We start from the raw sequence: 26,588 nt of genomic DNA on the forward strand, positions 1-26,588 counted from the left end.
TATTTTCTTTAAAAGGTTTAATTTACAGCATTAAACATTTAAAAACATTTCAATGTTGCACATTTAAACATGTCAAATTCTTCCATATACGACTGACACTAGCTCACTCCCTCTACAGGATGTTTTTTTCAAAGTGCGTCCTCTAGTGGTTTGTCTAAGAACTGACAATGTTTACCCAGAAAACGGCTGAGTTCTGATGGCCAAGTCAAAGCCTGCCTGTGAACTCATCCATGTTCATCAGGATTGGGAATCTTTTTCTATTTAAAAGGAAAATTACAATTAAATAAATGGCCTTACTGTGAATGACGCCCATTCACTGATGCTGTAACTTTCTAAAGCTTTCTCTAAATTACCATTGGTGATATCATCAGATGAACATTATTTAACTTGCTTGTGTGGCCTTCCTCTGGAATTTTCAGGAGGTGTTAACTTGAGGTATTATTTTAAATGGGACAACGCCTCTATATAAGATAACCTACAGAGGACATACATATGAACTTGTTAAGCATTTGCTAATATCCTCGATGCAGATTTCTAGGCTTAGCTTTCTTAAATAAAAGCAGACCTCGTGTAACTCCCATTTAACCAGGCATAGTCAGCAGTAATTTATGGTTTTCAAATTGAAAATTCCTGTATATAAACAATCAAAGATGACAGTGAATCTTGCAAAGGATGCAGTATTACAATGAAAAAGGCCTATGGATGCGTTTGAACGCCCTCAGAGAAGCCCATTCCAATTTAAAGGCATGGGTTGGAAGTCTAATGTTATGGTGTTTGAATCAGGGGCACCCAATCACGGAGAAGATCCCATCTAATTTCTGGAATTGAGTTGTTGTTCCGAATAATTTCCCAACAATATGTCTTGAATGACCTCTAAAGCTTGAAAGTCATAAATGATGTCAAAATGACATTTGCCAGGAAATTCTATAACATGAACTTTCTGCTTTTGCTGCTCCTTCCATTTCCTGCACAGAGACAAGCTTTTTATACCAACAGTGTTGTCACCATCACCGTAGACAATCTGTATTGGCTGGCTGGAAGGAAAGTCTTCATCATATATATAAGTCACTGGTGTTGGGATTCCTGTTCCATACAAGCAATACATGTTCACCCCCGGTGGAGGCAAGTCAGACAGAAGACCTTTGCTGTTTTGCCACTTTAACCAGCCATCTTCATATCCTATATCAGCGAAGAACTTTCTGTAGTCATTGTATGTGTAGTTGTAGGTTGGTGTGGAGACGAAGACATGGTCTGTTGGCCAGGCCCGTGTGGTAGGAAGTAGCCAAGGGTTGGTTGTCGTTGTTCGTTGTTGCTCCCGTATCTTCAGCAGGTCAACAGCAAGGCCATAATTGTCCCCTGGAAATTGAATATTGAAGAAAGAAAAGCACAAACTTGAAATCTCCCTTCTCTTTAATGATAAATAATACTTTATAATGGGGGGGGGGAGGGGGGGTGGGGGGTGTAGGGAGAGAGAAGAGTCCTTTTCAGTAGAAAGTATTTCACTCTATTTGTTTCCCTTCCCCGTTAAGTTTTTATGTTTATGATGTTGGACTGCTTAGGGAATTCACATCTTATTGCACATTCTTGGTGAATGAATGTTCAGGTCAGAAGATCAGAAAGCTATGTCCAGATGAGTGAGGTTATTCATCTCTTGTTTTGGGACTAGCCTTCAAGTAGCTGAACTGACATCACACACTCCTCAGATGGAGAATTACCAGTCTGAACTCGACACATGACTCCATAGTGCAGGCACCATGTAGCAACACTTCTAAACATTTTAAATGGTACAATTCAGAGTTGGAGCCAAGTTGGCAACTATTAGGCTATTATTTAGTTATTCACCTCCACAATCTTCCTACAGCTATATTCCATTTATATATAAATATTTATGTTTATACCATTTTGGCTTTTCCCAAATCAAGAAATCTATACTGATTTATTAAAATATATACTAGCAATATCCAGCTGACAATGGTTAAATGGTTATTGTGTTTGTCTTCATTTCCTGTGGTTTCTAGTCGCCCTCTCCCTGTTCTAATTCTTTCAATCTGGCTTCCATCTGGCCCATGCTATTTTAGAAATAAGAAGCCGAATGGGATAGAAGAGCAAAGGAATATAGGGATACAGGTGAGATAAGCAATTAAAATGCTAATAAAGCACTGGAATTTATTTCTAGGGTCTAGTATTCAAAAGTAGTGAGGTTATGTTAAACTTGTATAGGATCATGGTCAGGCTGCACTTAGAGCACAGTGCAGAGTCCTGATGTCCACACAATCATAGAATAACAGAATCAAAGAGTTGTTACAGCGCAGGAGGCTATTCAGCCCATCTTGTCTGCACCAGCTCTCTGAATGAGTGATTCACTTAGTGCCATTCCCCCACCTTCTCTCCATAACCCTGCACTTTTCAGATTCCCTTTTGAATGCTTCAATTAAACCTGCATCCACCACGTTCTCAGGCAGCACATTCCAGACCTTAACCACTCGGTGCGTGAAAAAGTTTTTCTTCATGTTACTTTTGCTTCTTTTACCAATTACTTTAAATCTGTGCCCTCTCGTTCTTGATCCTTTCACGAGTGGGAACAGTTTCTCTCTATCTACTCTGTCCAGACATCTCATGATTTTGAATACCTCTATCAAATCACCTCTCAGCCTTCTCTTCTCCAAGGAAAACTGTCCTAACTTCTCCAATCTATCTTTGTAACTGAAATTCCTCATCTCTCAAATGCCTTCGCATCCTTCCTAAAGTGCGCGCCCAGAATTGGACGCAATATAACTTCCTTGCTCTTGTATTCTATGCCCCTATTAATAAAGCCCAGGATACTGTACGCTTTATTAACTGCTCTCTCAACCTGTCCTGCCACCTTCAATGAGTTATGCACATATACACCCAGGTCCCTCTGCTCCTGCACCCCCTTTAGAATTGTGCCCTTTATTTTATATTGTCTCTCCACGTTCTTCCTACCAAAATGAATCACTTCACATTTCTATGCATTGAACTTCATCTGCCACCTGTCTGCCTATCCCACCAACTTGACTATATCCTTTTGAAGTTCTACACTAAGCTCCTCACAGTTCACAATGCTTCCAAGTTTTATATCACCCGCAAACTTTGAAATTATGCCCTGTACACCAAGGTCTAGCTCATTAATATATATCATGAAAAGCAAGGGTCTCCCAAAACTGACTCATGGGAAATTCCACTGCAAACCTTCCTCCAGCCCGAAACCCATCCATTGACCACTACTCTTTGTTTCCTGTCACTTAGCTAATTCTGCATCCATATCGCTCTTGTCCCATTTATACCACAAGCTATAACTTTGCTCACAAGTCTGTTGTGTGATCAAAAAAGGACCTAGAAGCACTGGTAAAAAAAAAAGATTTACAAGGATCGTTCCAGAACTGAGAGATTACAGCTATTGGGAAAGATTGAACAGATTGGGACTTTTTCTTTAGGAAAGAGAAGATTTAGAGGACCTGATAGAGGTCTTTAAAATTATGAATGGGTTGGACAAGGTATATATGGAGAGAATGTTTCTACTTGTGGGAGAATCCAAAATTAGGGGCCATAAATACAAGATTGTTACTAATAAGTCCAATAGAAATAAGGAGAAATGTCTTTACTTAAGCATGGTTAGAATGTGGAACTTGCTACCACAGGAAGTGGTTGAGGCAAGTAGTTTAGATATTTCAAAAGGAAACTAGATGAGCACATGAGAGAAAATAGACTTTTGTGCAGTATAAACACCAGCAAAGACTGTTTGGGCCAAATGGTCTGTTTTTGTGCTGTATATTCATTGTCATTTACGTAAATGCCCGGATTAAAAGTCAAAGAAATTCCACATGACCCAGGTCACAGTGTACTAGGTGTCCTAGGCCTCACTGCTACTTTGGATGGGATCAACCAGAACATCCTCCCTTTTCCTGTCCTTAATGCTCCACTTTCATGCACTGTTCTGTCATGCTTCCTGCCCCCTACCCATTCCAGCAACACCCAGTATATTCCTTGCAATCTCTTCTCCAGAGGCTACATGGTCAACCCCAGGGCCCAAGGTTCCATTCTGCACCTTTCCTATTCCTTGTCTATACATTGCCCCTTGGAAAAGCATTGGGTCGGCAGTCACATATGTGCTGGTGATACTCAGCTTTTACTCACTCACTTTCATCCTTGATTCCATGTCCAGCATCAAGTTGTGGATAAGCCAGAACTTCTTGCAACGTTAATTATGCCAAGAGCTGTTCATCTTCCTCCAGAACTCCAAGTCCTAATCCCGGTTCCATCCCGTTCCTCGAAGCCCACTCAAGCTCAACCCAATGGCATCCAATTCTGGTGTAAGCTGGGCTGAGTTTCAATCGCTATGTCTAGTCCATCTCCTAGATCAACTATTTCCACTTCTGAAACATTGCCTGTCTCTGCCTCAATCTCTCTCCCACTGCTTTGTTGTAGCCCTTCACCCATGCCTTTGTCACCTCCAGACTCAACGGGGGGAATTTTATGCTCTCCCCTGTGACGGGTTTGGAGGTGAGGAGAGCATGTAATTGGACTCCTATGAAATTGTCTGGGCGGGAAGGCCTAGATGGCCAATTAAGGACCTCTTCCTGCCGCTGCCGCAGTTAGCCCAGCAGCGGGTGGGCCTGTCACCACATGGGGAGCATGGCAAGAAAAACCTTGCTGGTTGTTTGCTGGCTCCAGCGTTGGGGGGCGGGGTTGTCCCTCATTAAAAGGCACAGTGCCTGAATGAGGGAAGGGGGGCCCGCTGAGAACCACCACCATGCCCTTGCTGCCGAACCCGTATGCCCACCTCCCCATGACCCCCACCCCGTGAGACCCCTCCCGCCCTAACCTACCTGTGGCCTGGGTCCAGCGCCTCTCCTAGACTTTGGGAGGGGGCTCCACTGGCAGCAGCCATCGCCTCTGCAGTGGCGCTGCTCAGTTAAACAGTTGCCAGCCTCTGATTGGTCGGCAGCTCTCAGATAGCGAGCCTTCTGTTGCTGGGATCCTTGATCCTGTGGAAGGCCCGCCACTGTCCAGTTAAGTGCCTGATTCGTGCTTGATTCAGCGGGCCTCCCACAGAAGGAACAACGTGGGGTTCTCACCGTTTTGTCAGAGGTCGAGACCTCCATTGCCTGGATAAAATCCGGGCCATCCTATCCAACACCTCCTCATTGGCTTCCTGAGCTCCAACCATATTAACTCCAACTCACTCAGTGCTCTATTGGCCACAACCTGTTCTGCACAAAATACCAGTCACCTGTTGTTGCCATCCGCCAATGCTTTCCTGTCCCTCAGTGCATCAATTACACAATTCTGTGTGCTTCCATGCACAATCTGGTGGCACTCCTGCCTCTGAGTCAGAGGTTGTGGGTTCAAATTCCACTCCACATACTTGAGTACATAATGCTAGGCTGACACTTCAGTATAGTACTAAAGGTGTGCAATGCTACACTATTGGTGGTGCAGTCTCAATAAGAGGATAAGAGGTCCCCATCTGTCTTCTCAGGTGGGTGTAAAAGACCCCAGAGCACTATTTCAAAGAAAAACAGGGGAGCTCTCCCTGGTTTCCTAGCCAATATTTATCCCTCAACCAGCATCACTGAAAGCAGATGATTGGGAGATTTATTTCATTGCTGTTTGTGGGAGCTTGCTGTGAGCAATTTAGTTGTCACATTTCTGATATTGTAATAATGATTACATTTCAAAAGTACTTCATTGGTTGTAAAGTGTTTTGGGATGTCTTGAGGTAGTGAAAGATGCTGGATAAATGCAAGTCTTTCTTTTGTTCTACGATCTCAACACCTTAGCACAGATCTTAGAAGCTGCTATTTCAATGTCTGATAGTAAAACTGGGGTGAGGATTTCCCCTGTGCAGCATAATCATGAATGGATCCTTTTTAAAAAGTTTTATAATTTTCTTATCCAGAAACAGATGAAGTGTTCCTTCAGTGAGAGCAACAGTAAACCTTAATTTGTTTGAAACCAACACTATTTATTTAAATGGTCATTACCCCTTGAAAGATAAAAGGATTTAAACCCATCTCACTGAGTCATGAAAGTTGAAAGTTTCTAATTGAGTTGGATGAAACAGCCTTTTTTTTTTGTGCTGTTCCCAGCCCAGTTCAAGGACCGTGAGGTGAGTCCTCTGTAAGTAAGGGAAAGATCAAGTTCAAAGTTAGTTAAACACAATGTTCTAGATATCAAAAAACAGTCGCTTTGAAAACTGTTTTGTTCTCTGTTTTGAATGGAATGAAAATTGAGCGAATTCTATGTTTTGATGGCCAATCTACAATATCAGTTTTACTCCTGGGCACCAAATTGAAAATCTGACTCCCCTCCATCCTTTCGTTTTCCTCTCCCCCATCAATAAAACTGAGCAGTGTCTACCTGCATATTGTTTAATACTTGCCGCATTCTGAAAGATGTTCAATCAAAAGAGCTCCACACGACTCACAGATTGCACAAGAATTTCCCTACCCATGGGAGATTATTCACACAAGTTATCCAGGGATAGGGGAAGACTGGACTGTTAGCATTCTTGGCCAGTCCTCCGCGCTTTCTCTCATTGTACGAGTCTGTTCTAACTGCTAGAGAAAGATTGATGAGAGATTGACTGTTTATAAATCCTAGTCCTTTCTACTTTGGTATTCTCTGTATTCTGATTTTGTGAATAAATTTGGTTTGTGAGATTAGCCTGTCAAATTTGTGGTAATTTGTGCATGCGTAATAGTTTCTGCCTATCTGAAGCAATGCAGGAGGATGCTATGCCATGATCAGCAACACAAAAGAAACTGGGATAACTGCTAATCCCCACATGCACGCACTCTGCTAAGGCAAGAACCATCACAGGGGATATCGGGATGGAAGGGAAAGCCAAGCTTCAAACAACTGCCTAATCATAAATTCAGACTCACATTTTTAACATACTTGGAACATTTTCATTTCAAGCCATGAAAGACACCAGGGTAGATTTTCAATTTGTTGCCCAGGCCTGGGTGAGGGGTAAAACTGGTATACGGCTGGTGCCCATTATAGAAACTGTCCGATATTTGTTATTGTCAAAGAAAATGAGACTCAGACAATTTCCATAACGTGGGGCCAATCTGCAAAACCAGTTTAACACCTGGGTGGCAAGTTGAAAATCTACCCTGTATTTTGCTTGCTAGCATTCGGAAGAGTACAAAAATAATGCAAATATCCTGGCCAATATTTATCCCTCAACCAACATCACTAAAATGGATTATCTGGTCATTATTACAGAGCTGTTTGTGGGATAAAACCAAAAAAGTGCTGGAAATACTCAGCAGGTCTGGCAGCATCTGTGGAGAGAGAAGCAAAGTTAACATTTCAGGTCAGTGACCTTTCATCAGAACTGGCAAAGGTTAGAAATGTAACAGGTTTTAAGCAAATAAAGCAGGGGTGAGGCAAAAGAGAACAAATGGGATAGGACAAAGGGTCACAGAGAATAACTGACAACAAGGTCATGGGGCAAAGAGTGTGTTAATGGTATGGTGAAATACAAAGCATTAGTTCAGAGAGGGTGTTAAATGACAGAATAATGAAAGCCCTAGCCAAAAGCAAAAACATGAAAAAAAAGAAAAAAAAATCACAGTGGGCAGGCACATGGTTAAAAAAAAGTGTAATAATGAAACAAATTAAAATAAAATGAAATACAAATAAAAAATACAAAGTTTGTGGGAACTTGCGGTGCACAAATTGGCTGCTGTGTCTCCCAAAGTGCAACAGTGACTACACTTCAAAGGTAGGTAATTTGCTGTGAAGCACTTTGGGACATCCTGAGACTGTGAAAGGTGCAATCTAAATGTAAGTCTTTGCTTCAAAAATGTCATATGATTTTCATAATTTTACCACATGCTTTCCAGCTACATGATGATAGAAAACAAGTTGTCAGGTTTTAAAGCTTCATTTACAGCTCCTGAAGGTACATGAGATAATAATAAGAGAATAAATGTACATAGAGGGCTGGTACCTGAAGTAAGCACAGCGAGAGATTTAACTGTTCCCCCCCACGGAGCTCCGAGTGATATGAATCCATGAATGAATTTGTCTTTCCATTCCTGGGGCTGCTCTTTTAGGAAGTGCAAGATATACAGATTTCCCATGCTGTGGCCCAGCAGGTAAACAGGTTTGCCATAAGCCCTGTGCATTTCCTCAATCATTTTTTTCAATTTGTCAAAATATTCTTCTTGCTCATCTGTCAAACAGGAAAGTGCCAAGTGTTACAATCAGAAACAGCATTGCACACCAGCGCTACAGTGTACTGTGTGAGGGCTTGGCAGGGATGGAGTTTATGTCTATGGCTTTTCACCCAGTGAGTTCCCACTGCTACATACAGACCAGGGGGTTACATGAGGCCCGTCAGTAATTTGAGCAAAAGAAAATTTACGAGCAGAAACCAGTTTTTCCTTTTTTGTATTTGGGTTGACTTCTTATTTTGTAAAGATAGTTGACAGGAGCAGATGCGTGCTTCCTCAGAGAAAGGGTCATCCTACTCCATTCTGACACAATTCTCATAGCAATGGTATCAGAGGAGGCTTGAAAACAGGAGACTGGCATAGTGATGGGAGTAAAAGCAAAAAACTGCAGATGCTGGAAATCGGAAATAAAAACAAGAAATGCTGGAAATACTCAGCAGGTCTGGCAGCATCTGTGCTGAGCGAAGCAGAACTAACGTTTCAGGTCAGTGACCTGCCTTCAGAACTCAGTTCTGATGAAAGGTCATGGAACTGAAACGGTAATTCTGCTTCTCTCACCACAGATGTTACCAGACCTGCTGAGTATTTCCAGCATTTCTTGTTTTTATTATAGAGTGATGGGGGTGTTTGTTGTGGAGAGATCACAAAAAGAGGAACAGGATAAGAAAATAAAAGCAATTACAGAAGGTTTACTTCAATTTTTTTTAAAGTTGGAACCTAGTAGGAGGAAGGAAGCTGTTTGTTGCTTTATTTTGATAATTTAGATTAGAGATACAGCACTGAAACAGGCCCTTCGGCCCACCGAGTCTGTGCCGAACATCAAATACCCATTTATACTAATCCTACACTAATCCCATATCCCTACCAAACATCCCCACCTGTCCCTATATTTCCCTACCACCTACCTATACGAGTGACAATTTATAATGGCCAATTTACCTATCAACCTGCAAGTCTTTTGGCTTGTGGGAGGAAACCGGAGCACCCGGAGAAAAACCCACGCAGACACAGGGAGAACTTGCAAACTCCACACAGGCAGTACCCGGAATCGAACCCGGGTCCCTGGAACTGTGAGGCTGCGGTGCTAACCACTGCGCCACTGTGCCGCCCTAATAGCAGAAGAAACTGTTTCCATCGCCATTAGAGTTGGTAGCCAGAGGACACAGGTTTAAAATAATTGACAAAAGACCCAGAGGTGGGACGAGAAGAACTTTTTTTTAACACAGTGAGTGGTTAAGGTCTGGATTGCACTGTCTAGGAGTGTGGTGGAGGCAGGTTTAATCAAGGCTTTCAAAAGGGAATTAGACCGTTATCTGAAAAGGAAGAATGTGCAGGGTTACGGGGAGAAGGCGGGGGAATGGCATTAGGTGAATTGCTCATTTGGAAAGCCAGTTTGAACACAATGGGCCAAATGGCCTCCTTCTGTGCTGTAATATTTCTGTGATTCTGTAATCTGGAATGCACTACTTGAAAGGGTGGTGAAAGCAGATTCAATAGTTGCTTTCCAAAGGAAATTGGATAAATATTTGAACAGGAAAAATTCCATGGCTATGGGCAAAGAGTAGGGGAGTGGAACTAATTGGATAGCTGTTTCAACGAGCCAATACAGGCACAATGGGCTGAATGGCCCCTCCTGAGCTGCCACTAAATTCTACATTCAGAATTCAGTATTAATATTTTTCACCTGGTTAGCATTATTGTCGGAATTATAAAGGCTTGATGAGATGTCCATTATCTATACTCACATGCTGCCACTCTCCAGTCATAAGGGGCTGCTCGCACAGTCTCATCACGAATATAGCCCGTGTTTACCATGAACTGCACAAATGTGTGCAAATATCCTATCAAAACAAAAGAGCAGTTTCTGTACACAGTGAATCATCCAACATGGCTGACAAATACCTGCTTATTAAATGGTGAGATAGATATTGAACCTGACCCTACCCCTCAACACCCCTCCCTCCTACCCCACCCACCGCGGGCATAAAACTGGCATTGTATATTACAATGTAAGCTATTGAGGCTGGGTCAATTGAAAATTTCAAACCTGAGATTGATAAATATTTGTTATGTAAGGGTATTACGGGATAGGGAACCAAAACAGATGAATGGACTCTAAAGACAAATCAGCAATGGTCTAATTGAATGATGGAACAAGTCTGAATGGCCGACTCCTGTTACTATGTTCTGAAGAGATAAGTTATATGATACAATAAAGTCACGATTAGAGGGGAATTTGCCAAGGGACATGTACAAATACTAAAATAAAAGCAAAATACTGCGGATGCTGGAAATCTGAAACAAAAACAAGAAATGCTGGAATCACTCAGCAGGTCTGGCAGCATCTGTGGAAAGAAAAGCAGAGTTAACGTTTCGGGTTAGTGACCCTTCCGAAGAAGGGTCACTAACCCGAAACGTTAACTCTGCTTCTCTTTCCACAGATGCTGCCAGACCTGCTGAGTGATTCCAGCATTTCTTGTTTTTGTATGTACAAATACTATGCTTGCATCAGGTACAGGATGGTAAAGAGACCGTTCTGTAGGTGCACTTTTATCTAATACAGGATTAGGATGAGTGCAGCATATTGAATGTTAGAGGGGTGGAGAAAAACTTACATATAAGGAAGGGGATGGAATGATGGTCACAACAGTAAGTGCTGACCCTGTGAAAGCAGAAATCTGACTTTGGAGTGAGATAAGAAGTAGAAAAGTCTGGTTTAAACAAATAAAGCAGAACTAACAAGTTTTAACAGATTATCTGGTCATTTTTAAAATTCATTCATGGGATGTGTGTGCCATTGGCTAGGCCAGCATTTATTGCCCATCCTTAATTGGCCTGGAGAAGGTGGTGGTGAGTTGCCTTCAACAACCACTGCAATTCTTGGGGTGTAGGTACACCCACAGTGCTGTTAGGAAGGGATTTCCCTGATTTTGACCCAGCGACAGTGAAGGAACAGCGATATAGTTCCAAGTCAGGATGGTGTGTGGCTTGGAGGGGAACTTGTAGGTGGTGGTGTTCCCATGTAACTACTGCCCTTGTCCTTCTAGGTGGTAGAGGTCGCGGGTTTGGAAGATTCTGTCGAAGAAGCGTTGGTGTGTTGCTGCAGTGCATCTTAGAGATGGTACACAGTGCCGCCACTGTGCGTCGGTGGTGGAGAGAGTGAATGTTTGAAGTGTTGGATGGGGTGCCAATCAAGTGGGCTGCTTTGTCCTGGATGGTGTTGAATGTCTTGAGTGTTGTTGGAGCTGCACTCATCCAGGCAAGTGGAGAGTATTCCATTCCATTCCTAACTTGTACCTTGTAGATGGTGGACAGGTTTTGGGGAGTCAGAAGGTGAGTTACTTGCCGCAAAATTCCTAGCCTCTGACCTGTTCATGTAGCCATGGTATTTATATGGCTACTCCAGTTCAGTTTCTCGTCAATGGTAACCCCCAGGATGTTGATAGTGGGGGATTCAGTGATGGTAATGCCATTGAATGTCAAGGGGAGATGGTTAGATTCTCTCTTGTTGAAGATGGTCATTGCCTGGCACTTGTGTGGTGCAAATGTTACTTGCCACTTATCAGCCCAAGCCTGGATATTGTCCAGGTCTTGTTGCATTTCTACATGGACTGTTTCAGTATCTGAGGAGTCACGAATGGTGCTGAGCATTGTGCAATCATCAGCGAACATCCCCACTTCTGACCTTATGATTGAAGGAAGGTCATTGATGAAGCAGCTGAAGATGGTTGTGCCTAGGACACTACCCTGAGGATCTCCTGCAGTGATGTCCTGGGACTGAGATGATTGACCTCCAACAACCACAACCATCTTCCTTTGTGCGAGGTACGACTCCAACCAGTGGAGAGATTTCCCCCTAATTCCCATTGACTCCAGTTTTGCTATTTAGTTTTGATGCCATACTCGGTCAAATGCTGCCCTGATGTCAAGGCCAGTCACTCTCACCTCACCTCATCGTCACATTACTGTTTGTGGGAGCTTGCTGTGCACAAAATGGCTACTGCGTTTCCTACATTACAACAGTGCCTACATTTTAAAGAGCGCTTTATTGGTTGTAAAGTGCTTTGGTACGTCCTGAGCTTATGAAAGGTGCCATATAAATGCAAGTCTTTTTTTTACAGTGGATCTGTTATTCCACAGCACACTGCATAACTCCAGTACTGCAGAATTCAAGGCACATTAATCACAGGAGGAAAGTTTTAAAAGAATACAGCATTTTCCAGCTTTCCCAACCAAACCTGCTACTTCCAATGGATCCAGATATTCCACAGAGTAGGTCTTCCCAAAACCAGGAACACGGGTCTCCACTCCAGGAGAATTGGAAGTTCTCTTTGTTGTTCGGTTGTAAACAAGTCTAAGAAAGATTCAATTGTGTTAAATGCTAATAAAAAAAATGAAACATTAACACTTCAAAACACACTGCAGGCGATCCTCGACAGAAGTGACCTATCTACCTCTTTGTGTGCCCTGGGTTTGCACTGGGGTAGGTTTTCAAGTTGTCACCTGGGTATAAAACAGGCAATGATGGGATTGAAAATTGGGTGGTTTCTATATGGGCACCTGATCCATAACACCAGCTCTAATCCCGGGCAGTAAGTTGAAAAGCTATTTCTCTGTGTCCAAGGTTTTCACAGCTCTGTTCTCATCTCCTCTATTTCTGTTTAACACGAGGGACTGCATGTGTGAGATGGGAGTTCTGTTTAATTCCTGTTCGGGTGAAGTCCAGTCTCAGCTTTGCCGCTGTGCAGCAGCTAAGTTGAACTCAAGTTCTTGTCCATAGGAGGAAGGGAGAGGTTCCAAGCCCATGCTACCAGCAGCTGGCATCAGGAAGGCTTTGGCACAACTGAGAAGCCCATTTAATCAGCTAAGGGAGGTGAGAAGCTGAGGGAGACTTTGGGGAACTGGGAAACACCATCAAGAAAGTGAAAAGCACCTTTCCATACAGTTCTTAATGAGAAACATAAAGGAGCCTTTTTGTGACATTCATAAGAAGAAAAACTCTTACATTAATATCAGCAGAGAAAATTTGTAAAAAGAATTATAATTTTGATTTTTAGTAGAAAACTGCTTTTTATAGCTGTCTTGAAATGATGTCTCAGTGGTTGAAAGATGCTCACTAAAGCGAATGAAAAGCTGGTAAGGCTGGGGGAAATGAAGTGTGAGATAAATGGTGAGAATTTCCTTGGAGATTCTTCCATTGGCCACAGTAATGCTGTCTTACAATTAGCGGCAATCCTGTTTACTTGTCTGTCTCGGCTTCCTGCTGAGGTTCCAGCAGCAATTGGACTCCAGCCACTAATGAAGGGACTGCCAGTGGAATGAATCTCTGATGCCCCTACGTCCCTGTATAGCTCACTCACTTAAGAAAAAAGACAAAAAAGCAGGTATAAGAGAAAGAAAAAGAGGGAGTAGGAACGCATGGGAGTTTCCAGTCCAGCTAGAAGAGTCTCCTGTTGGTTGATCCATGGCAGCACTGAGAGTGCCCATTGATGAAACCACTGCCACCTGTCAATGCCAATCCATAAGAATCCACAGTATTAAAATTCAGTACTGACTGAGTACTCTCCCATTAACAGAACAATTTACTCTCACAGCTTTTAAACAGAATTTAAAAATTCACAGTGACCATTCCCAGATGTCAGAAACTTGTTCGGAATTCTGTGCACAGGAAAATCTCTAAATGCTGCAGTTTACAAGTAAATTCTGGCCTGAAAGACTACACAATGAAAAGACAGGGTTCGAAAGTCCAGACTAGCAGTGTTATGGTGAGACTGCACTACCTGATATTATCTATCCAGCAGTCAATTCCAATAGGCAGGAACATGTTCAGGTTGAGCCACAGTGTGAAGTAACGACTGCTCCTCTTCATGCACAGCCAGTGGACTAAAGCGGGTTTGTTCAACTTCGCTTCCAGACGATTTCCAACATGTCCGGGCACTTGGTAGAACAAAAAACCACAGGATTACTGCGAGTCATTTACCTAAAATACTGTGAGGTAGGTTTTCAGCTTGACGCCCAGGTGTAAAACTGGCCTGGCCCTTTTAGAGAAATTGTTTTTCATCTCCTTTAACATCAATGGAATTGAACATTGAGTGGTTTCTGTGAAGCACAGCCAATGTCTTACACCCCTTTTACCCCTGGGAAGCAAGTTGATAATCAGAAAACAAAACAGAAAACAGCAAGACAAGCACCACCTGTAGAGAGAGAAAGAGAGTTAACAAGTGAGATTTTACCTGTCCCCTAGGTGAGGGGCTAAGAGGCAGGATGGACGGGGTGGGGATGGTTGGCGGTAAAATACCCAGCAGCAGCATTGGGAGTGTTCTCCAAAACAGTCCTGCCGCTGGGAAACTTCATTGGAGCTGGAGGCTCCAAGGCCCAGGACGGGGTCCCTGGTGGTAATGGCCCTCCTTGTGGCCCTGACAGCACGACTGGAGTGGCTCCCCCTCCAAACATTAGGGCTTGCCTACTTGGCCCTGGCAGATAAATTAAGTGCCTTTCTCCCCTGCGTGGGTGCCAAAAGATGGAGACACCCTCTCATTATCCTTGCTGCTTCAGCAGCGTCCAACTCTCTTGGTGGCGCTTCTGAGCTGCTGGCCCTCTGATTGCGCCAACAGCGTGGAATGCTCACTCGTCATCCTTAAATGGATGGCAAGCCTGGCAGCAGCCAATCAAGAGGCCGTCTCTGGGGAGATTGCCGCTGTGGTCCTGATGCCTGCCGATGCAGCCTCAGGACCCACATATGATCCCAACATCGGGACTTACACCCTTCTGAGAAAATCCTGGCCAATGCTTCAGGTCAAATAACTTTTTATCAGAACTGGCCATTACTCTTTCTTAGCCAGGTTTCCCCTTGACAATATACATTGTACAACATGGGCTAATGCTCCCTCTAAGTGCTTCCCATTGGGAAGGGGAAGTGAATTTTTTTTTAGTTTTTTTAGAGATACAGCACTGAAACAGGCCCTTCGGCCCACCGAGTCTGTGCCGACCATCAACCACCCATTCATACTACACTAATACCATATTCCTACCACATCCCCACCTGTCCCTATATTTCCCTACCACCTAATTATACTAGGGGCAATTGCTAATGGCCAATTTACCTATCAACCTGCAAGTCTTTGGCATGTGGGAGGAAACCGGAGCACCCGGAGGAAACCCACGCAGACACAGGGAGAACTTGCAAACTCCACACAGGCAGTACCCAGAATCGAACCCGGGTCGCTGGAGCTGTGAGGCTGCAGTGCTAACCACTGCGCCACTGTGGTTGACAGGCTGCTGGTGTCAGAATGTGCTTTTGGGAATGAGACGAATCTGCATGGCCTTGTACAGGAACATCAGGCATGTATCCAACCTGCAGTGACCATACATCATATTACGAGGCTGTGTTACAATGATTTGGTGTGTGAAATTCTTTTATGATGTAATTTGCTGCTTGAATATGTATCCTGTAGGAATGTGAGCATGCATGGGAAGCAATGAAAGAGCTATAAGCTTGTCTGATAGCTTGGCATTGGCCAGTGGTAAACATGTATCGGACTGGAAGACAACACATTGTGGCAGGCATACCTGTGCCATCTACCTGGAACTGTTGGGCAGTATCCTTAAGCTCTAGCAACTTGTTCTTTAACTATATGTCTGTATTTAAACTAATTTGATGGGGGAGAGGAAGCAGTAAATAGCAGCGAGGAGCAGAAATAAGATTGGAGGACAGAGAGTTATAAACAGTAAAATTAGAACTGTCCCAAAACGTCCAGGGACCAGTTTGAGGAAAATAGCAAAAGTGACAAAGGAGATATTAAATTGTGCACACTTCGATGTTCATAGTGTAACTAATAATGTTGGGGAGCTACAGGCATAACTTGTCACATGGGATTATGAGATGGTTGCACTAACAGAGGGGGTTTAATATTCCTGGTTCATAAGTATTCGGAATGATAGAGAAGGAGGAGGAGGTGTGGCAATAGTGATTAAGGATAATGTTACAGTTCTAAACAGAAAGGAATATATTAGATGGTCCGAGGACTGAATCTATTAGGCCTGAGTTGAGGAACATTGAAACATTGAATATTGCTGGCAGTTTTTAGAGAGCATCAAATAGTGAGGAGACAGGTGAGGAAATTTGTTGGTAAATTTCAATGGCATGTAACAAAAATGGAGTAGTGATATTAAGCGATTTTAATTACCCTAATATAGACTAGGAAAAACAAGGTGCTAAGGGTAAGGAAGGAGAGGAATTTCTGTTATATGTACCGGAGAACTTTCTCAATCAATGGGCTGGTTTTTTAAAACAGTTCGGGATCAGGATCGGAGGCGGGTAGGCACGCTGTTTGGCGCTGCAGGTTTCTGTGCAGGTTTGCCGCCACAATCCCAACCCTAAGCCATTTTGAATCAGGCGGCTTGGGGTCAGATCAGCTGCCCGCCGGCAAGTAGTGGGCAGCCAACTGAGGCCAATAAATGTTACGGAATGACTCCTGACAATGCAGAGCAAGCGCAGAGCGATCGTGGACATCATCAGTGCGTGTGAACATTCGCCAGCTTGCCATTATGAATGTATGCATGCGCGTGCTGATGGCACCACGCAATGACGTGCTCACCCCTCGATAGCCCCGATCACCACCTTCATTACTCCTAACAGTACCCCGTTCCCTCCTGCCATCCCTGCTTCAATCGTCACTTTCAATTTCCTGCTCCTGACTACTCACTGCTCCATCCCACCTCGGCTGCTGTCTTCCTGCCACTGCCTCACCTCCGCCGCTTCTCCGGGTGGGCAGCAAGCAGCGAAGAGGTGATTGGGCGACATGGGGAGTGAGTGGCTGAAGCGGCGAGGCGGGCAGCGAGTGGCCGAAGGGTGACGGAACGACACGGGGAGTAAGCAGCTGAGGGGAGGAGGTGGGGAGCGAGCAGCCGAGGGGAGGAGGCAGGGAGCAAGCGGCCGAGGGGTGATGGGGCGATGCGGGGAGTAAGCAGCTGAGGGGAAGAGGTGGGGAGCGGGCAGACGGGTGCGGGAGGGAGCAGCAATGGCAGGAGGGAGCGGGGTACTGTTGTGAGTGAGATAGAGGGATCGCAGCCATTGAGGGGGTTTGGTTTTAATTCTTTCTTTTGTGACAAATTGAGCAGCGCCATTTTTATTACTGGCAGCTGCCTGAGATGTCGCACACAGCAACGCTTCAGTGGATGAGGCTGCATTTGTGCATGTGCCAGTACTGTGCCACCTAGTGGTTGCGTTGTCAGTAAACACAGCCTAAATGTTAATTGCGGAGCAAGGCTCCGTTCTCAGGGACCCAACCCCCCTGGACCCATAAGGGCCGCTGCGCCACAGTTGTGACCGCTGCCTGTCCCCTGGAGGTGTTGCCCCTCCAGGATCATGGCCAGGCAGCTGCGGCTTTTTAAAATATAACAATAAACTTACCTTCACTTGTCCCTCACAGTCTCCTTCTTCAGATCAGTAACTCCCACCTCAGCTGGTGAAGCTACCAGTGACTGAGTGCTGGAGGGCTTCCCATTGGCCCTGCAGTTTCAGGAGCCCGCCTGCCATCCCTGATTGGACAGCGAACCCGCTCCCTGTCCTTTAATTGGCTGAGGACTTGAAAATCCTACTGGGATGCCGTGCAGGGTCAGGACCTGGAACGAGCCCCCATTTCTGGTTCCCTATCCTTGATTGGAAATCCAGCTCAATATGATTCAAGTTCAACACGGAAGGAAGCAGAGTTGGCTCTGGCTCGTAGAAATGAAGTAGGGCAAGTAGAGTGTGGTTCAGTAGGAGATCATCTTGTTAACAGTGACCACAGGATAATACAGTTTCGAGTAAATTTGGAAAGAGGCCAGAAAACATCTAAGGTAAATTGCTCAAATGTGTAAGAGCTAATTGCAGTGAGTCAAGGAGATTGGAAAAGACGATTGCAGGTCAAAACAGTAACAGAGCAATGGAAGACATTCAGGGAACATAGTTCAGGTACAAACTAAGCATATTACTTTGAAAGGAAAAGATAGAACATTGAAAGCTGATGTGCTGTGGATGACAAAGGAACTAAGTGTAAAAATAAAACAGAAAAAGGAGGTTTAATACAAATATCAGGAGTAAGATTCAGTTAATAACCAGGAAGATTATAGAAAGTACAAGGGAGAATTGAAAAAGTTAATACTGGGTCTATTAAGAACCCAAAGGGAAATCTTCATAGAGGCAGAACAAATGGTTAAAGTATTAAATGAATAGTTTGTATCTGACTTCATAAAGGGAATGGATGATGTGAAGGTTACACTAATAGAGGAGAAGGAAGTTATGGACAGGGATAGTAATACAGCTAACATACTAAAAAGATTAGCATTACTGAAAGTTGGTAAGTCACCTAGTCTGAATGGAATGCATCCTCAGTTACTGAAAAAAGTAAAGATAGCAATAGCAGAGACAGAGAATCTTTCAATCCTCATTGGATACATAGGAATATAGGAAATAGGAGAGGAGTACGCCATCCGGTCCCTCGAGGCTGCTATGCCATTCAACAAGATATTGGCTGATCTTCTACATCAGCGCCATTTATCCGCACTATCTCCATATCCCTTGGTATCTTTAATATGTAGAAATATATCCATCTCTGACTTGAACATACTCAAAGACTGAGCTTCCACAGCCCTCTCGGGCATAGAATTTCAAAGATTCACCATCCTCCGAGTGAAGAAATTCCTCCTCATCTCAGTCCTAAATGTCCTGTCCCTTATTCTGAGACTGTATCCCCTGGTTCTAGACTCCCCAGCCAGGGGAAACATCCTTCCTGCATCAACCCTGTTGAGCCCTGTAAGAATTTTGTATGCTTCAATGAAATCACTTCTCATTCTTCTAAAGTCTAGAGAATACAGGCCCAGTCTTCTCAATCTCTCCTCATAGGACAATCCTGCCATTCCAGGAATCAGTCTGGTGAATCTTCGTTGCACTCCCTCTATGGTAAGTATATCCTTCCTTAGGTAAGGAGACCAAAACTGTACTCAATATTCCAGGTGCGGTCAACCAAGCCTCTATACAATTGCAGAAAGACTTCTTTATTCCTGTACTCAAATCCTCTTGAAATAAAGGTCAATATACCATTTGCCTTCCTAATTGCTTGCTGCACCTGCATGTTAGCTTTCAGTGACTTATGAACAAGGACCCAGGTCCCTTTCGACATCAACACTTCCCAATTTCTCATCATTTAAGAAATACTCTGCATTTCTGTTTTTCCTACCAAAGTGGATAACTTCACATTTTTTCACATTATATTCCATCTGCCGTGTTCTTGCTCACTCACTCAGCCTGTCTAAATCCCCTTGAAGCCTCTTTGCATCCTCCTCACAACTCACATTCCCACCTAGTTTTATGTCATCAGCAATCTTGGAAATATTACATTTGGTCCCCACATCCAAATCATTGATACAGATTGTGAATAAATGGGGCCCAAGCACTGATTCTTGCAGTACACCACTAGTCACAGCCTGCCAACTGAGAAGGACTCATTTATTCCTACTCTCTGTTTTCTGTCCGATAACCAATTCTCAATCTATGCCAGTGTAATACCTGCAGTCCCACGTGCTCTAATTTCGCTTACTAACCTTTTGTGCAGCACCTTATCGAAAGCCTTCTGAAAATCCAAACACACCACATTCACAGGTTCCCCCTATCTATTCCACTAGTTACATCCTCAAAAAACTCTTAACAGGTTTGTCAAACATGATTTCCCTTTCATAAATCCATGTTGACTTTGCCCAATCCTACCATTGTTTTCTAAGTGTCAGTTATCACATCCTTTCTGATAGATTCCAGCATTTCCCCTATTACTGATGTCAGGCTAACAGGTCTGTAGTTCCCTGTTTTTTCTCTCTCTCCTTTCTTAAACAGTGGGGTTACATTTGCTACCTTCCAATCTTCAGGAACTGCTCCAGAATCTATAGAATTTTGGAAGATCATCACCAATGCATCCACTATCTCTACAGCCGCCTCTTTCAACACTCTGATCATCAGGTGCAGGGGATTTGTCAGCTTTCAGTCCCATTGATTCCTCCAGTACTACTTTTTTACTAATACTAATTTCTTGCAGTTTCACTTTCTCGTTAGTTCCTTGGTTCTTTAGTATTTCTGGGAGAGTTTTTTGTATCTTTCCCCATGAAGACAGACACAAAGGATTGGATTTTCAGTTGGCGGTGGGGCTCCGGTCGTCAAGCCAAAAAGGCGGGAGGAATACTGCCCCTGCCTTTTCACGCCACCCAGCCCCCCTGGAGAGATCCTCCAGTCTTTTTCAATCAAAGTTTCATGAGCCAGCAATCTCTGTCTCTTTAAAGACAGGGATCCTGCCTCCAAAAGTTGCCAGCCAATCAGAGGGCCAGTGACTCTGCAGTATCAGCTGCCCCACTGGGACTGGTGGCTACTGCCAGTACTACAGAGGCCTCGGACCCAGGCCCAGCGATGGAACCCTGGACCAGAGGTAGGTGAGGCTCGGTAGCCAGGGCAAGTCAGGAAGGCCCCAGCGAGGGGGTTGGAGGGGTGGTTGTGCAGTCTAGGGGGAGGGAGGTCCGCTGCGGGGGAGTGGGGTAAACTGGTTCCCAGTGAAGGTCTTCCATAGGCCACAAATTATCCACGAAGGAGGAACCCCCACCCCAAGCCCACTGGGAGGATGCCTCATGTTACATGGTGTCCTCCCCGCGTGGCAGAGGCACCCCCCCGTCACTGGCAAGTTCCCAGTAGCGGCGGGAACAGGCCCTTAATTGACCATTAATAGGCCACTTAAGGGCCTGAAATAGCCTGTCGTTGGCCTATCCTGCCCCAGGGAATATCTCTTGGCAATGGGGAGGCGACAGGCTCCCACCACCCCCACACCCCCCCCCCCCCCCACAACCCCTGCCACCCTTCACGATACTCCGTGCCTTGCCTCAGGTGGTCACACAAAATCCCGGCCAAAGTATTTGTTTAGTTTCTCTGCCATTTCCTTATTCCCCGTTATAAATTCCCCTGTCTCTGCCTGTAATGGGCCCACATTTCTCTTTGCTAATCATTTCCATTTTACACACCTATAAAAGATTTTACTGTCTGTTTTTATGTTTCTTGCTAGTTTACTTTCATACTCTATTTTTCTCTTTCTTTACCAGTTTATTGGTCTTCCTTTGCTGAATTCTAAAATGCTCCCAATCCTCAGGCTTACTACTTTATAAGCCTCTTCCTTTGATCTAATACAATCGTCAACTTCTTTTGTTAGTCATTGTTGGATTCCTTTTCTTGCTGGGTTTTTGTGCCTCAGAGGCACGTACATTTGTTGTAAACCATGTATTAATTCTTTAAATGCTAGCCATTGCCTGTCTACTGTCATACCTTTTAATGTAGTTTCCTAATCTACGACAGCCAACTTGCCCCTCACTTGCCACTACAGGAGTAATGTCAGGGGACTCGAGGGTTGCTCATGATATACCATTATTTAAGAAAGGGGAGAGGGAAAAATCTGGAAACTACAGGCCAGTCAGCCTAACTTTGGTGACGGGGAAGTTATTGAAGCCATTATCAGGGATAAAATAAACTTTCATTTGGAAAATAATGGTTTAAACAAGGAGAACTTGCATGTATTTGTTAAAGGAAAATTGTGTCTGATTAAAATTATGGAATTCTTTGATGAAGTAACAGAGAAGGTTGATCAAGGTAACATAGTAGATGTATATATGGACTTTCAAAAGGCATTTGACAAAGTGCCACACAGGAGGCTTGTTAAGAAGATGGAAGCCCATAGAATTAAAGGGTAGGTGGCAGTACAGATACAAAATTGGCTCAGTGACAGGAAGGAAAATGTGGTTGTGGATGGATGCTTTTCTGACTGGGATGTAATTTGCTGCCGTGTCAGTTTTGAGTTTGTTACTCTTTGAAATTTTTATAGATGGCCTAGTCTCAGGTGTAGGGAACAACATCTTAAAGTTTGCAGATGATATGAAACTAGGCAAAGTAGTAGATAGTGATGAGGACAGTTATAGGCTTCAGGATAACATAGACAGGATGGTGAAATGGGCAGAAGCATGGCAGATAAAATTAAATGCGGAGAAGTGCGAAGTGGTGCACTTGGGGAGGACTAATATGGAAAGACAATATACTATAAATGGCACAATTTTGAAAAGTGTAGATGAGCAGGTAGATCTTCATGTCCATATTCACCAATCCTTAAAGGTGGCAGAGCAAGTTGATAAGGTGGTTGAAAAAGCATGTGGTTTACTTGGGTTTATATAAATAGAGGAATAGAATATAAAAACAAAGAGATCATGCTAGAACTGTATAAAATCACTTGTTAGGCCTCAACTGGAGTATTAATTTAGAGATACAGCACTGAAACAGGCCCTTCGGCCCACCGAGTCTGTGCCGACCATCAACCACCCATTTATACTAATCCTACACTAATCCCATATTCCTACCACATCCCCACCTGTCCCTATATTTCCCTACCACCTACCTATACTAGGGGCAATTTATAATGGCCAATTTACCTACCAACCTGCAAGTTTTTTGAAGAGTGATTGCAACGAGAATAACCTCATGTCATAATTTAGTATGTGAGTTACCAAAATCTCAGTTTGGGAAAACAAATCATGAACAGAACACAAGGTTAACCAATGTTACCAAGTTTTTGAAGGTGTTGATTCTTCAACTATGACAATGAAAATTGCTGATACAGAAATCCATTGACTGAAAAGTATCAGCCATACAGCCAAGGCTGTCCCAGGCCAAAAGTAGAGGCAAGAAGGGCCTGTGCTTTACTTGTTGCAGTCAGAGAAGACTGGGTCTTCAATTACACCTGCAAATTCTGGACAATTTTGGACACCACACTTCTAGAAAGATGTAAAGGCATTTAAAAAGGGTACAGAGAAGATTTATCAGGATGTTACCAGAGATAAGGGACTTCAGTTATGAGGAGAAGTTGAAAAAGTGAGAGATGTTTTTGTTGGAACAGAGAAGATTAAAAGTTCACCTAATAGAGGTTTCCAAGATGATGAGAGGTTTTGATAGAGAAAAATTATTCTCTCCGGTGGTGGGTCAATAACCAGAGGTCATAGGTTCAAAATTATTGGTAAAAGATCTAGAGGGAGATGAGGAGAAATGTTTTCACTCAGAGAGTTGTTGCGATCTGGAATGTTCTACCTCAACAGGTGGTGGAAGTGGATTCCTTTAATAATTTTCAAAGGGAGTTGGACAGGTACTTGAGGATAAGGAAATTACAGGGTTATAAACAAAAAGCAGTGATGTAGGACGAAGCACAACTGCTCTTTCAAACAATTAGCACAGCCACGATGGGCTGAATGGCCTCCTTTTGTGCTCTAAGTTTCTATCTGTCTACTGGATGGTGTATATGCTGTTGGTGTTTATGACACTAATCCAGACCACTGGGTCAATGCTGCATACACCGCCCACAAAACCTGGGGATAGATGTAATGGGTGATGGCAGACCTGAACGAAGTTTCCAAGCTAACATGTTAAACGACCTTCCCCTGTGGAAGGTGTCCTGGGATGCCAAACAGAGCAACCATCATCACCTTCAATTCACACAGCAGCACACCCACTTTGCAATCTGTGTTCAGTTCTTGCACAGCTCCATTAATATGTCAGACATTCCTTTCCCTGTTTCCACCAATTTCTGGCCACTCAAAGAGTTGTACCAGCCAGTTTTTGCTATCAGCATCATTTTGTCTAACTTTTTGTCCTCCACAGTAGCCACTTTCCTTTAGATGGCCACCTTGCCCTTTAAATAGTAGCAGCCCTCCATGAGCTGAGTCTGTGTCCTGCCCACTAGAACATCTAAAAGGACATGAACTTTGATCTACAATTTCTTTTAAAAACAACATTCAGGTTCGCTGAAAATGTTGGTACAAAGGTAATAAAAATGACCATGATCTTTGATGCTCTATCACATCATGACTGGTACTTTTGAAACACTAGCAGAATACTGGAAGGCAGACTATACATGTGCAAGATTATAATCAAATCTTTCACTCATTACATACCCAAATCAAAGACAAACAACTGATGCTGATCAGCTTGGTGCCTAAATGGGCTTAGTATCAGGCAAATGAAAATAAACCCTTTACAGAATAAATCACTACTCAAACCAAGTCCAAACTGTCCAAGGTCTAAAATACATCGCACTTCCCTACTCTGAAACTACACATGTTACAGGATGAGGAAAATCATTTCTCATTTAAAAATAAACTGTACTTTTCCTCAACCACATTGTTAAATGTTACACAGTTGAACATTTCACAACCTGAGATTGCTTTACAATGGGACTGACGCAACCCAATCCAATAATCCAGCAAACTAAATCTGGATAATTATTCAGTCTAAACAGCACAGTTTATCAATCAGGAGTATGGGAAAAGGTCTCTGTCACCAAGGGTTGGTGCAGCACATGCCAGCCTTATGCTACCAGACTTACACAGGGGAAAAAGAGGCTTGGGGCTTCCACTCGGAGTGGCTGGGTGTTGCTCTGGGTGTCCCGTGGCACAGTAGGTAGGTATCACCACGGCTTTTCGACAGGATCTAGGCTACCACCTCAATTATTCAAATTTGAGATGGGAACCTGGGAAGGCCACAATGGAGGGTGGGAGTCCTGCTCGGCTGCACTTTAGCCACTCTGATGGGGGTTTTGTGGAAATTTCTCACTCTCATTTTAATATCCAAATAAACTGTAACTTCAAAAAGGCCACAAATTCAACTAATATTAGCAGCTGTGGATTTTCAACTTGTCACCAAGCCATAAAACTGGTATTGCAGATCAGCTGCACATTATAGAGACTGCCGGGTGATTTCAATTGAAATAAAAACTGTGTGGCTTCTATAACGGGCGACTAGTCCATTGGCAAGTTGGCAATCTAACCCAAGGTAACTTCTACTGACTTTCTTTTTCTCATCCCATCTCCCATCGGATATTATATTTCCTTTTGGTTTAAATGCCAAAGGCAAATTACAGATAAGCCTTTTTTGAAATTCTTGGCGCATTCTTGCTTCCCTAACCCAGCTGGAACGGGCCTCACTGTCACTTTCGAAATGCCAGTGGCGAAGCTGACCTGCTCTTCCTGGGGCCTGGATAGATTTGTTTGATTTGTAGTTTCCTCTTTCTGGACACCAGAAAGTGTCTGTCTATACAGTCTCAAAAACCAGCACAATTGACTACTGCCAGCCCCACCATTGCAACCCTCCCTCACAACCCCACCACAACCCTCAGTAGCTCTGCTTACCAATGACCAGGGGTGGGAGTTCACTCTGCTTTAAATTGGTATCTTCAGGACCTATTGGTGGAAACAAAACATCGACCAGCCAAAGTGTCGTTGAGTCAGTCGTTGACAGCTGGATAGAGAGAAGCACCAAGATTAGGGAGAGAACAAAACTCAGTCGAGGGAGATTTCTCATTTTTCGCTGCTCCCTCTCAGTCTGAGATGGTCTGACTGGGGAATAGCAGGACTTTTAAGGTCCTGACTCTAGAAAGTCAGATAGTTCAGGCTGAGTAAATACTCAGTGGGCTGATACCCCTCCCTCTGCCAATAATGGATTTCAACTCTAATCTCAGACAGAGCAGTTCTACAAATGGAGAAGGTCAAAAAAATAACTTCCCAATTAATGAGCAAAGGAATTCTGGAAGAAAAAAAAGCTTTCCTGCTTGTGTACTGCAATATTTTACGTGATAGACTTGCATTTTGTATAAAGACTTTCACAAACTCAGGATGTCTCAAATCTAGTGAAGTACTTCTGAACTGTAGAGACTGTTGTAATGCAATAAATTTTTAGTTTAGTTTAGTTTAGAGATACAGCACTGAAACAGGCCCTTCGGCCCACCGAGTCTGTGCCAACCATCTACCACCCATTTATACTAATCCTACACTAATATTCCATATTCCTACCACATCCCCACCTGTCCCTATATTTCCCTACCACCTACTTATACTAGGGGCAATTGCTAATGGCCAATTTACCTATCAACCTGCAAGTCTTTGGCATGTGGGAGGAAACCGGAGCACCCGGAGGAAACCCACGCAGACACAGGGAGAACTTGCAAACTCCACACAGGCAGTACCCAGAATTGAACCCGGGTCGCTGGAGCTGTGAGGCTGCGGTGCTAACCACTGCGCCACTGTGCCAACAATTATATGCATCACTCTGTGTATTGTAAACTGGTTCCTGTGATGTCACTGCTTGATGTTCTCTCATTTTGAGCTGGAAGTGCGCCACCCACCATATTGCATTGATACTAAAATAGGCGTCAAGGCATTGAACAGATATTAACTCCATTTGTCTATGCAAACAGAGGCCTAATGCCTATTTGAAGCCCCCTCTGCAATATTGGTTCACCTTGAGGCAGACAGCGTCAGCTGCATTCAGGAAAATCAGTC

The 26,588-nt window shown here is 43.7% G+C and overlaps 1 protein-coding gene across 2 annotated transcripts; it reads right to left on the reverse strand.

Annotated features, from left to right (window-relative positions):
- Nucleotides 1–25,673, reverse strand: lcat (lecithin-cholesterol acyltransferase). 2 transcript variants are annotated; one of them, XM_068049609.1, is made up of 6 exons: nucleotides 25,440–25,672; nucleotides 13,991–14,147; nucleotides 12,449–12,564; nucleotides 9,956–10,051; nucleotides 7,985–8,209; nucleotides 1–1,356 (listed from the first exon to the last, which is right to left on the reverse strand). In XM_068049609.1, the coding sequence occupies exons 1-6, from the start codon at nucleotides 25,609–25,611 to the stop codon at nucleotides 812–814; spliced, it is 1,311 nt and encodes a 436-aa protein (XP_067905710.1). In that variant the 5' UTR covers nucleotides 25,612–25,672; the 3' UTR covers nucleotides 1–811. The 2 variants fall into 2 exon arrangements, with proteins under 2 accessions (XP_067905710.1, XP_067905711.1); XM_068049610.1 differs by lacking the exon at nucleotides 7,985–8,209 and having other exon boundaries at nucleotides 25,440–25,673.
- Between the last annotated feature and the right edge of the window lie 915 nt (nucleotides 25,674–26,588).

This window comes from Heterodontus francisci, chromosome 17 (genome assembly GCF_036365525.1).
Source record: "Heterodontus francisci isolate sHetFra1 chromosome 17, sHetFra1.hap1, whole genome shotgun sequence".
Classification (NCBI taxonomy): Eukaryota; Metazoa; Chordata; class Chondrichthyes; order Heterodontiformes; family Heterodontidae; genus Heterodontus; species Heterodontus francisci.